This window comes from Ammospiza caudacuta, chromosome 6 (assembly GCF_027887145.1).
Source record: "Ammospiza caudacuta isolate bAmmCau1 chromosome 6, bAmmCau1.pri, whole genome shotgun sequence".
Taxonomy (NCBI): domain Eukaryota; kingdom Metazoa; phylum Chordata; class Aves; order Passeriformes; family Passerellidae; genus Ammospiza; species Ammospiza caudacuta.
Genome location: NC_080598.1, coordinates 14,446,554 through 14,460,274, shown reverse-complemented (window position 1 = coordinate 14,460,274; position 13,721 = coordinate 14,446,554). Strand labels below are relative to the sequence as shown.

At 37.1% G+C, this 13,721-nt stretch overlaps 1 protein-coding gene across 1 annotated transcript in view; it reads right to left on the bottom strand.

The window, feature by feature from the left end:
* SBF2 (SET binding factor 2) overlaps positions 1-13,721 on the bottom strand; it is a 230,828-nt gene that overhangs the window by 33,322 nt on the left and 183,785 nt on the right. Inside the window, exons 21-27 of the mRNA XM_058806404.1 lie at positions 13,505-13,578; positions 12,934-13,129; positions 12,155-12,282; positions 9,799-9,974; positions 8,750-8,895; positions 4,847-5,045; positions 2,985-3,181 (exon numbers count right to left, since the gene is read on the bottom strand). Of these exons, the coding sequence (XP_058662387.1) occupies positions 2,985-3,181; positions 4,847-5,045; positions 8,750-8,895; positions 9,799-9,974; positions 12,155-12,282; positions 12,934-13,129; positions 13,505-13,578 (1,116 nt within the window). The remainder of the gene's footprint in view (positions 1-2,984; positions 3,182-4,846; positions 5,046-8,749; positions 8,896-9,798; positions 9,975-12,154; positions 12,283-12,933; positions 13,130-13,504; positions 13,579-13,721) is intronic.

The window sequence follows — 13,721 nt, the reverse complement described above, 5'->3', positions numbered from 1 at the left end:
GATATATCATGCTGTTTCTTTCTGAGCAAATGGAAAAAGCTGAGAAGGAACATTATTTTCTCTTCTACTCCTAAGCAGGACTTAAACATCTTGAAATCTACTGGAATGATCCCTGGGTCCACTAGCAATTGAAATAATACTACAAAAAGTCAATTTAGGTCTTAACAATTTAGTTAAATTAAAAGAAATGAGCTGTCTAAATGAAAGGATAATGTTTATACCACTTGCACTTAGAAAGGTTTATTTTGTGATGAGTACTGTGTGTGTTTTAGAAAACAGCTTGACTTACATCAAAGTCTATCATTGGACCAAGCAGAAACCAGAATTGAAGACTGAGGGCAAAAATGTCCTTGTGATGGTTTAGAGGTGGAAAATCTGTCCCTTCATCCTCAGCACAACTCATCCCATCATAGCAGCATACAGAGGTGACTCAAAGCATTGCCCCTACCAGCAATGAACTGGGATTTCCATGAAATCACCACCTTTCATGTGTTGTATCCCATGGGAAGGTCACCACAGAAACATGGATTTAACAAAAGATGGGGGATGGAGATCCTGGTAGCAATTTTATCTCATTTAATTTTGCTTTTGTCTCAGGAAAGAAATGCATTGCTTAGTCCTGCATTGCTAATATGTACTTTATATGCCTGGTCACAGGTTGCTCCATCTTTATCTTATCTTATCTTACATCTTTATCTAATACAATCAATAATTCAGCCTGAACCAAGATAACTGATCTCTTGGATAGTGTTGCTACATCCAAGATACATAAATGCTCTTTCCATAGGGTAGCTGACCAATAAATGCTAATTTAGGTGTAGAATGTCTTATTTAGAAGTACAGTACCCTGGAACAGGATTCCCAGAGAGGTCAAAGTAATTCAGAAACCAACTTGAAGGTTTCAAAGGAACGTTTCAAAAGACCTATATACTCTACATGTCATATCTGAACATCTGTTAATAATCTTATTTTTGGACAGACATTAGAAAATACAATTCTGTGGCTCATGAAGTTTCGTTTCCACACAGAAATTAAGTAATGTGCATAATTTCTCAAAAACTATGTTCTATGCTTCTTATATAACACACTGACCTCCAACCATGCTCTGAAAACTTGCGTAACACACCACGTAACAGGAAATCACAAAAATGTTCACCAAGTTCCAGCCGCCCCCCTTGTTTCTCTGTATCAACCCAGAACTGAACAATAAAAATCCACTCCTATTTAGGACAGAATGAATTTGTCAGCTTGAATTTAACTTCAGATTCTCTTTGTCCTCTTAGTTTGCTTCACAATGCATTTTCCATTTTAGACTTCTCCTCACTGCACACAACTCCTGCTGAGGCAGCTCTGTACAACCACCTTTGCTGATCACTTGTTTCAACAAGCTTCAACTCCATTAAAAGTAAGATAAACACTCTAGAAATATTCTCCATTTTCCTTCCTGAGGGAAGTCTCCATCTTCTTCACACTTAAAAGGAGCAGTAACTCCAAAAGCAAGTATCTGTCAGACACAGATATTGTCAATCCATTTATCTACTCCATAATATTCTGGTGGACATATGGCAATGGCAATATGAAAGTCTATATGAAATATAGACTTATATAAAATTAAGTTAGAATTATATAAACTTTATATAAAATTAAGAAAACAAGCCATCAGAAAACTACTACAGAAAACATCAAAGTGTTTGTCTTTACATAATTTTGAGACTATTCCTGCAATAGTCTCAAAAAAAAGTCTTTTTTTCAATTTATTCTCTATTTGTACCAGGTTAAAGATGCCTCATCTGTATTTCAGCCAGGACAATCAGTATTAAATCAGTTGAAGACTAACATTTGACTTGCCATGCCTGGAATTCACACAATAAGGATGTAGAAGAACTGGTGTAGCCATTAGCTTTGGCAGCTGCTGTGTCAACTATTGGTGGTACTTCACTGGTTCATTTTATTAATCCTTTCAAAAAAACCACATTATATAAATTTCAGTTCATTCCCTTCATTGCTCATCACTACAACTAAAAAAATGTTCCCACAAAACACTGAAGAGATACATTCAATCAGTGTAATGGCAATGAATATTGAGCAGATGATTAATGATTCACAAATTAGCCTTAACAGTCAGTCCAGATACTGTCTAACATTAAAAACATTTTTCTAATATCTGTGAAATAATGAGATTTTAAAGGTGCATTTGACACACACAAAACCTCAATATAATCTGATAAAATTGCTCTTAAAAGTAAGAAAGACATGGTTTTCATAAAGGTATTCTGTGAAGGAAAAATTATGGAGGACTATGTAAAAAATATTCAAATCATAATCCTCAAATTACTTTTATGGCACTTGTACATAAGTGTACAGTATGCTTCTTACAGGTTTTGAAAAATTCTACACAATATACTTGAATAGAGTGAAAACTTTTACTTGCCTTTTAGCCATTACTGGGGAGAAATACAAACATAAACAGGACATAAGAATCTCCTTGATACTTTAATGAGTTTCTGGTACTCCAATTCGACCTCACATTTCCTTTTCCTCCAAAAAGAAAAATTATGGCCTAATTCTGGAATAATTTCTAAACAACTATCAGTTTGATTAAAGAAAATACTGACTCATTCTTGGCATGAGTTTAACTCTGAAAAAGCTATTAGCATGAGATGGAAATCCAGGCAGTCAGAAGTATCCTAAACACTGCTGTGAATGATGGAAGTCAACAAATGTTATTCCCAAAATTAATGTTACCTTAATATTATATCCTTCTAAAAAACTAACGATTCTGATACATCACCTTGTGTTGGTCCAATCTCTGTCTAAATGACTAATTAATATTTTTTGAACTGCTTTCATACCATTCAGGATTTTTACACACAGTAACTGATAACATCAGATAACCACTTACACCCTGAGACTTCCGGTTCAACCAAATCACTGATTTTCCACATGGAATTCCTTCTACAGAGAGCCTGGCCGCACCAACTCACCCGTGGGATGTGTGTTCTGGGATTTGAAGAGGCCCACCACACTTTTGCCATGGAAGCCCCCAGACCTGAGGAGCAGCGTGCTGTTCTTGGTGTTCTTCCAGCACACCACGGGCAGGCGGTTGTGGCGGTAGCAGCGAGCCACCCTCTGCAGGCTGCTGTCCTGCACGGACTGAGGCACCACCAGCAGCCCAGGGTAGCTGCGTGGACAGCAAAGGGAAAAAAACCCCAATAATTAAACAATTAAAATTGCTTGCAAAATGCTCAGCAATAAAAATAAAAGTGCTAAAATTACAAGCTGAAAACACATCTTAATGAAATACACTTTAACTGTCGTAATGAACTTAATGAATAATACTTTAAGTCTTAATGAAATACACTTTAACTGTTAGAACTACTTTTATTTTTAAAGTAATTTTTAGTCCAAGCCTAGCAAATACATTAAGCAAATTGCATTTTAAATAGAAACTGAATTATGAAAAATTTGTAAGACTCATTTTTCATCACTTTCCATTTAAGGTTACATTTTACTTGGAAGTATTTTTCTTCTTAGCGCATCTTTTATCTATCATTATAATAAAGCTGTATTTTTAGGCATGACAGAAAACACAATTTTGAGGTACATAAATGAGGCAGTAGTTCCATTTTGACAATTGTATATGAAATATGAGAATTGAAAGGAAAGAATGTTATACTGCCTAAAGTATCACAATGAAAACAATAGTCTTTCGTTTATGGAAAAATATATTTAAATTTTACAGTTGGAGTCCTTGGAACAGAGTGCTTGACACTGCATTTTTGTGTTCTGTTAAAACACTGCAATGCACTGAGATATTGGGAAATTCACTGATATAATACTTTAAAGATAGAAAACAAATCAAGATGGTAGTTTTGCTCATGTTAGTGAAAGACGGATTCAAGCAATATAAAATATGATTTTCTATTGCCTCCAAAAAATAAAAAATCAACTTAAGTGCCAATTTCACGTGTTAAGAAGAAACTAAGATGAGGAACAAGAAACAGCTGATACTAGATAACTGCTTAGTAGATAACTTTTATTCCCTCCACAATATACACTATTTCTGCAAATTCAATTCTTGGACATTTATTCAACTGCCTTCAGAGAAAATAAATGTACATGCTATTTACAGTCTACACAACAACCAGAGTAATAGAGCAGTAGGTAAGCATTTATATACTGAGACTTGTAATTCTGTCAGATACTAGTTATATTTTCAAAAAAAGCCTAGAGAGTATTAAAAACTCATGGTTTTAGGGGAGGAAAGGGTTGTCTGCATGATGTTCAAAGCATAATGGAAATGGACCGATTTCATGCCTTCATCTGCCTTGTACTCCATGGTGACTTAACAAAACCAGTACTCCAGATAAGTCTGAAACAAGAAAGGATCTAATATTTTTCTTCTGTGTCCTTCCTCCTGGCAATTCCATTGTCCATAATGAAAGCAATGACCAGCCTAAACTGGCTCTAGAGAATGCAAATGTCTTCAGATATGACTCATGCAGATAGGCTTTTGTATTAAAAGGACTTTTTGTGGGCAGTGTCAGCAAACTACATCAGCTTTCCCAACAAAAAGAAAGGACTCGGTAACACTGATGTGCTAAAACACAGCATGTGACTTTCAGCACATGACAAACTTTGAAAGTAAATACTTTCATGAAGTGAACTCTAACACATATTATTTAATTTTAAGGAATTAGTTATTTAGAATTGCTTCTGACGCTTGCTTTTTTATTTAGGAACAGAAGAGACACTAAATGCAAATACGGATATAATGCAGATACTAATGCAGCTATACATACATGAGTCTCTAGTTTCAGCTACTTCAGGGAATTGACAAACTCACCTCCTGCAAAGGGAATACATCCTGTTCAGTGCAGTTATTCTCAAGTATTCTGTTTTGGAGCGAGAGGAGTTGGTGCTGATGGTGCCCAGCCCCAAACGCTGATAGTCCCTGAAGCAGGCTCTTTCCACTAACTGCTCCATGGTTGATTTTTCTGATGCTTTCAGGGTACCACTGGTGTGCAGCTCACTGTCATCTGAAACTAAAGGGAATAATCTTCCTGGGGAGGCCAGCAGTTAGACAGCAAACAATCCTACTTTATTCCAAACAAGTTTGTGCTGCTCTCAGTGATGAACGGCAAGGTACAGGACATGCAAACCACAGCTTACTGAATTTATAAACACTAAAATAGTATTTTAGCCAGCAAACCTGACTACAGCACCAAGTTACCTACTGTGCTTGTGGCTGGCATGACTAACATCTCTCTGGCTAAAATCCTAGAGAAAGTTATTCACATATTCATTTGAACTGAACTAAAGACAGATAATCTTTCTTTACCAATTTACAATTTCTTTACAGTCATTACACATTCAAGATAAAAATGAACTACACAATTTTTTTAAACTATCTTCAGAAGAGGTAACAATCTTTTTATGGCTTTAAAGGTTTCAGTGTTGTAATTTACCAAGAGATGACTGTTGGGTTCTGAATGTCTCAGTTTCAGTGTCAGGCAGCAGCTTTCTTCAGCCGTGCATATCAGCTGCCCTTTCCAAAGCAGAAAAAACTCCAACCACGAGAGATAAAAAACTATGTCACAAGTTCAAACTACTCTGAAATTCAAGTCAAGCAAGGTCTTTGTACAAAACCTGCCACCTGCCTATTAGTGACACTTTCAACCATTTCCAGATAGTTCTGAGAGCAGATTTACTGCTCACAGCATGTATCAGTTACTTGCTACCACCTCAAGCATTGAAATATGTGCATATGAGACCTATTTCTTCATGGATGAGGCACTGAAAACTGTATGAGGATTCAAACTTAAAACAGGACTTCATAAAACTGGAATTCAAACTTATTGAGAAAATAAAAATTATGCTATAATTAACATTTTACTGGCAGTAGATAACATTCAGAATTTACAGAAGTTGTACCTCTATGATTTTTTTTTTTCTGTGCATCTTTAGGATAAAAGCTAAATTAAACATTTTCTTTGCTCTTTCAGCTCAAGAAAAAAAATTCTCTATTTGATCTAAATAATAAACTTGAACACTCTGGATCTCCCCTCTTTTTCCTCTTTTTTCATATTTGTCATGGTAAGACAAAGTCACACAACATCTGAAGAATGAAGTGCACTAATGAGAAACAAATTTAAATGAGCTTTAGAAATAATTCTTTTGAGTCATACAAAATCTTGGTATTTAACTGTTTTGAATGGAAAGTTATAACTGACTCAAGATGAGGGTGCTTTTTGTGAAGTATTTTTCCTAAATGGATTTTTCTGCCATGAAAGCAGGTACATTGGTGATCAGACTTGGCAAAACACTCCCCTGTGCATAAAATGCTAAACATAAGAGCTCCTATTCATGTCCTTAAGCTGAAGAGGGAGATGAAGACATTCTGCTGCGTCAAGTTTAACATGATTTATTTGATTTTGAAAAACTAAGGAATAATCCCTCTGTCTTACTGTTCTTGAGATATGACTGTTTTCAAAAGAAGGTTTCAGTCTCTTGTTTTATTGAACACACCCATATGACCACTATAAGAGAAAGAATTTAGTAATGATTGAGATATTCTAAACTCTGAAAACAAAGAGATGAGGAAGAATTTGAGGGAAATCAGATGTTCATTGGCAACAACTCATAACTACAGTACTGTGCCCAGTTTTCAAAATCAAGTTAGATGTGGACTACCTAAAGAAGCCTGAGTAGAGAGCAATGAAGGGGATCAGAAGTCCATCAAGACTAATAAACAAAGAAGTGAAAGAACTGCACATATTTAACACTGAGAAGACAACAGAAAAATTTTACAATATATCATAAATACATCATGCATTGCAATCAGAACAAGGGGAATCATCTATCTATATACAGTGGCAGAGTAAGAAATGAAGGGTTTAAATTGCAGCAAGAGGATGTTTAGTCCTGAATCTCAGAAAATTGCTTGTTTTCTCCAGCATTAAGGATGGTTTCAGTATTGGTATGAGTTGTGGAACCTTCACCTTTGGAAGCTTTTAAGAAGTCAGGCAACACCTATGAGGAACAGATGAAGTATGTTGATCTTGCCTTGGGGCAGAGGGTTGGACTACTTGATCTCATGAAGTTCCTTCCAGCCCTATCTTTAACAATTCTTTTTTAAGTGCATCACTTGCTGTAGATAGTTCATTGTTGGCAGAGCTGCATAGTTTCCTATACTTCAGTTTCTGAGACTTGCAAACAAGTCAGAACCAAAGCCAAAGCCACGGCAGTCAATACCAAAGGAATCACAGCGATTGTTGCCTGTGCACTCTGTCTGGAGCAGAGCCCCTGCTGCTGACAGCTCCCTGCCCTGATGTGCCAGTGCTGCATGGAGAGAGCAGCAAACTCAGCCTTTGGTCACCTTAACACCTTCCCAGCCAAGACACCTGGAGAGCAGCAGGCCTAGAGACTCGCAAGTTGTAATTTTAGATTTTTTTTAGGGAAGGAAAAAAGTGACTGTCACTTATATAGCACCTGTGTTCATGGAAGAATATTATTGTTTTGTGTATCAGCAATGCAAAAACTCTCCAAAGCTCTTCATCAAGAGACTGTGAATACACAGGTATGACTGTGCTTGGTGTCTCTGGGTGAATGACACAAAACCACCCCAAAATCACCCAGGTCCAGCCTGCAGAATTGTTTCTGACCCAAAGAACACATAACATCAGAGCATATTCTAACTCAGCACTTCAGGAAGATGCTGGAAATTCAATTGAGAATGTAATTTTTCAGCATTCTAAGGACACCCTGTTTTCCAAAGCTTTGTTTTTGCTTACTTCTCATCACTTTATCTGGAATGAAAGAAGAGAAACAGTATTTTGAAGCTTGCCTGGAATGGCTTTCTTCCATTTCAGAGAGAAAAGAGGCTTCATTCCTGCTTTAGACAGCTCTCATACATCTGTTCCTAAGTCACATGAGTTGCCTTGCTCAGTGACCAAACATTCAACAGCAAAATTCGGCTTGTTTGATGTTTGGCAGAAATTATCAGTGTTTGCAGAACACTTCATTATCTGAGATGGCTATGTTTTTTTTAAAGAAAGAATGCTTTGACAAAACAACACCTGTTTATGTACAGGAGAATCTGGTTCCCTCTAGTGGTTTATTATAAATTAGCAGTGGTCCAGATCAGGATAGCCAAGCAGCATTTGGGAGAAGAGGCTTTTTGGGGAAAGTCAAACTCCACACCACCACACAAACTGCACCAAATGCCCAAACCTCTTTCTACCTTCTACCTCAAAATAATTTCAACCAAAAATATGGGAAGTGGTATTTTCAGTAGTAACGAATTCTGCGGCTTTCAGAAATCATTTGTCAGTTCCACATCCACAAAAGTCTTGAATTTACTCACTCTTGTACCTCACCAGTTACTGCTTCCTCATCACAGACTAGCTGCAGGTGACAGATGTCTAGAGATAAATGGAAGCTGCAGCATGCTTCTGTGCTGTTTCATTTCCATTAACATGATGTAAAAATGATCTAAAAGATATCATATCTAAATAGTTTGATAATTAAAAAACAATCTAGTACTTTTCTGTATCACTGAATTAAGTCAACTTCCTCTTCTCATTGCAAAAGAAAACACTCACTAAATGCACAGATTTGAAACCCTTCTCTTTCCTGTCTAGGAAAACCCTTCAATTTCTTGTTGAAGGCATTTCTCACTCAGTATGAGAATGGAAGCACAACAGGACAGATTTATTAACCAACATGGACAGAGAAGTCTCACTCTTACCAGAGATATCATCCTCTTCATTCCAGCCAGGCCGATTCCCTCTCTCCTCCACTATGGTTCCTGTTTTCTTCTTCAGCAAGTACTGGCGCCCAATTGTCATCTTCCCAGCACGTTTTGCTCCCTTCACAATGCTTTTCGAGAAGGTACTGTAAATCCAAAACAACAAAAGCATTTGGAAACACTCATTTGATTCTGCCTGATAGCATTTACAGATTTCTAGAAAGAACGCAAATAAAATGGATTTAATCGTCTTTCACTTAATACAACAACTATAAACCTCAGAAAAATTGCTTCCTATGTTAATTTTTAAACAAAATTTGTATTACTTTAAGATAGATTTGTGTCCTTTTTTTCTACTGGTAATGAATATCATCATTAAAGAGGTCATCTTTCTTTAGGTTTTTTTATTTTGCTAGTAATGTGATAAATCCAGAAAGTTGCCAAAGTAAAGGCAGGAAAGATAGAAATTACCTTTAAGTTTTAGGATTTCATGACTAGCTTGGGATTCTATTTCCTGTGTCAACAATGCACTAATTAACAGAGAATCACAGGAGCCACCACTCTGGAATAGACCAATGATGCAGCTGGTGCAATAAAATTAACGTGGAACATAAAATTCGAAAGAAGACCCAAAGCTCAAACTCTAAATTAAAAACCAGTAGAGCAAATGCATAGGGTAAAACCAATCCTAATTCTCATCAAGCTTTAAGTGGCTAGGCTACTAATTATAAAGTAATACACAATTAATCTTCTTTCCATGTTGAGGTTGCAGAGCTCAAGATGCTACTTCTATTTTGTGTGTTTCAAAATGTAATAAGGTGCTCATCCAAATCTACTGCAGCCAGAAGTTTAGATCAAGAATATAATTCCTATCCCAAATAAATATCTGTACCCTACTAATCTATTTTTACTCTGGAAATACAAAAGATGCAATACAGCAATCACTTATTTTGACATGATCTCCACTCGTGCATTGTTGTTCAGTGCATTTGGATAACACAAGACAAGAACATCAGTAGGAAAAGAAAGGAAAGGAAGAAAGGTTGTACCGGAATGAAGTGTTCTTTTCTTTCTGTTTGGGAAGAATTATCTGTGGTGCTGTTTGCCCAGCTGCAAAGGCAAAAGTGCTGAAGATGGACTGAGGGTAACGGAACTTCATCAGCTGTTTCTTAAATATTTCCACCACTTCAGGACTGACTTCTTCATCAAATGCTACTTTAATTAACTGTGTATTAAAGACATGACCTGTTAGAAACTGGAAAACAATCTGAGAATTTCAGAAATTGAAAGATTCTAAAATATAGTAGCAAAAATCCCATACTTTCACAGTATTATGCCCTTCAGAAAATACAAATACATGTGCATATGTCTCATTTATTTTGACGGCTATTACACATTTTAAGAATTTTTTATTTCCTTTTTTAAATTTATGTCCTAATACTAAGGTATCTTCACTAGGCAGCATCTGGAATTCTCATAAGATCAAATACAAAATATTTTGGTAAATCCAAGTTGTAGTGCTGGCACTAAGACACCTACAGCAGTTCAAATTCTGGTCACATGGGACAGCTTAGCTGGGAAACAGCCTGCCAGCTCTGCCCCTACACTGGGAACTGAGGCTGGTAATGGACTTCAAAGACTCAGCAAGCCAGCAATTTCAGCATCCATATGTCACAACCATTATATTTCTATTACTAAGATGTTCCAATTTTGGCCTCACCTTGCAAAGTATAGAAAATTGCTAGTAAAAAAAGGTGATAGTGAAACCTGCTCCTTAAAAAGGAAATAACCTTGTGCTATTCAACACCGATCCATCCACTTGACTAAAAATGCTTTTTTGAAAGGTTCGGGGGGGGGGGAAATCTCATCCAATCATCCTCTGCTGAAAGCAAGTCAACAATTCGGGGAAAACAAATAAGAGACAGAAAATACGGAATCCATAAAAAGGCCCAGAAGAACTCTAAGAATGTGGAGAAAACAAACAAAGAAATATCCTAGAGCTCTGTTTCTGAGCACATACCTAGACACCTTTTAAATTCCTTTGCTTGCCATCTAGGAGGTGGATTTCATCCTTGCTTTTCCAATTTCACTTGTTTTGTAAATACTTTCCAAATGACTAATGGCTCTGTTGTTCTAGGACCTCCTTGAAAGGAGCCCTTCAGTCTTTCGGGGTTACACAGATCTGAAGTTTTAAAGATACCAAACAGCATAGCTGCACACAAACCCATCTGAAAATCATAATTAATAAACAAAGGGGAGGGGCTATTTCATCCCCTGTGTTGAACCCTGGCTGTTACATGGGGGACAGGGAATAAACTGTTTGTGGCTTGTTTTTGTTCACATAACCTAATACAAAACTATGCTAAACAAAAGCAAAGATGATGTTTGACCCGAGTCCAGCTCTGAAAACACTGAGATGTGTCTGTATTTATCACATCATTGAAGCATGCTAAGTATTCTGGTAAAAAGATTTCTGGAAAATAAAAGTCCTCTCAAAAGTCCACAAGAAAAGCTTTTTTTTTTGCTTGTTTTACTCATTGGCATTCCTAATTTTGTGTTTTTGAAGAGGATACTGAAGGATGATTAGCTAAATGATGCTCATTATTGTAAGGAATTAGTAAAATGCTGTTTTGTTATGGTTTCAAATGTTGGAGTTATTTTCTCAATGAAAATACGCTTCTGCAGTCACTCAACCCAGCAAAATATTTCATATCTTCAGCACTGCAGTCTACTTTCAGTCCATGATACAGAATTCCTTGCTGGCAGCTTCTGATCTCTCAGGGTTTGACCACAGTTAAGATCAAAACCGAGAAGGAAAACTCAGGAAAGACTGCAGGATTCCTAATTTTTATCAGTTCATCCCTATCAATTCTTACCAGTTCATTTCTATCAATTGCAATACACACTTCTGCAGAACACACTGATGGGGATCCTACAGAAAATTCCAGGATCTGTGCCTGTCAGATAAAGGCTCATTGGTTCTACCCTAAAGATTCCTGAAAGTGCAGCTTCCCTGTGCAACATTCCAGGACTTCCTGCCATGGATCTTAATGAAAGCTGGTGAAGTGAAAAACCTTGAGGAGAAAGCAACACTCAGAGCTTTTCCATATTGATTCCATGTAGCTGGAGGACAGAGGAAGCAGGTTCTCCCTAGGCCTCTACTTACATGCAGGGATTCTGGACCAAAACCAGCCCTTTTCTGGTTCCAAAATAGGTAAGGAAAGCAGTGAAAGAAATCCAATGTGAAAATAGTAACCCTCTGTAAATACCAAGAGGCCAAGAAATGCCAGGGTTTCTATGAGTTCTGCCTTGTCTATTGACCTCACAAATACCAGGGCAAAGCGCCGCTCATAAATATTCTGAGCTGCCTGCAGCCACATAAATTTTCACAAAACTTCCTTTTACCTGAAAAGTGGCTGAACTGATCTGCAGCCCTTCCTGCATGCTCTGCTGCAGCTGGTTCTGGATGCTGATCTTCTTCTCCTTGGTCATGGAGGCGATGGGAAAGCTCCGGATCACGGTCTGCTCCCCAACTGAGGATACAACACAGACACTTGTCAGACCACACAACCTCTGCTCACACTGTCACTGGAATAAACAAGGGTGAATGAGTACAAAGCAACATGAACATGATGGTACAGGACTAATTTCAGGCAAAATACCCAAAAAGTTGGCAAATTCCTAAAGCGCCATTTGTAATCTGAATTTCTACTCTATTTCAGCTGTGATGATTAGAAAAATATTCTCCTTCCTTCTGAGTTTTTCTACATAATGGAAATGCACCACCAAAACCGAGGTTGGCAGGGAGTAAAGAAACAATTTCAAGTTTATTCAGACTTCATAATGCAATACACAACTTATAAACAGAAATTATGTACTTGATACCTTTATATATGACCATGAACTTTCCACTTTAATACTTCTGACTGACAATCTGATTAGAAATAGGAACTGTTAAACTATGAAAAAATATCATTCAGAAGAGCTGACATATTAAGAAAATACTGTTATTTCCAAGCAATAATTTTAGGTAGAATACCAACTCATGAATATTTTTCCTTTCACTTGCTTCCAGAGTCTGAAAAAAACTGTTTAATGATGTTGATGCTTGAATAGGTGGACAGGCCAGCTCAAAATCCTGCCTATCTGAAGGACCACAATTACCACTGTTTGGATTTTCTTACCCAGTTGATCATGAGGAGTGCCTTTAAAAATAATTCTGTAAGTGGTAAGGAACAAAGCTCCTTCAGCAGGGAGGATATGAGGCCCTCCAAGCAGTCCTCCTGTGGCTTCCTCTCTGCCATCAGGATCCAGCAGCACACGGAGACCTTCACAAACAAATTCTTCTCCGGGCAGTAAAGTTGGCCGTAGAATTTTGGGCTGATGCAAATAAATGGAAGTGTAAGTATAAATCAGTGTTATACCTCAGGCTAGCAATAATATTTGGCTTTAAAAGCCTAAAAACAAAATTGTTATGACACTTAGTCCAAAGAAGGAAGATGGAGTTTGGACTCAAGGAAGAGAAATGGGTCACAAAAAGCAGTGGGCATGCAACAGCTTGTTTATGATCAGAAGTCTGGCTCTACTAGTTTCATATTTCATGAGACCAAAGCCAAGCACTTTATTTATCACTAGTGGAAATTTTCTTTTAATGTTTTGATATTTCCTCATAACATTACGTGAGGAAAAAAAAGATGACAAGATTTAATGATTCTACTACTTGTAAAGAATACAAATATGTTTCATAACACTTGCCTTCTGTATTGGTGGAAGCCTCCTACTCTCACGATGGACAGCCTCCAGAGTCTCTATGTGCATTGCTACAATGCCTGAAAAGCAGGAACACCATTAATGAAGTCTCACACAATGGGAAAGAGAAAGCTGCCCTGAAATCAAAACTCTGATAATTCTGAAATTCTCAAATTTTGACATCAAGGAAATAATTATCTGACATTCAACAGCAATTACAGCC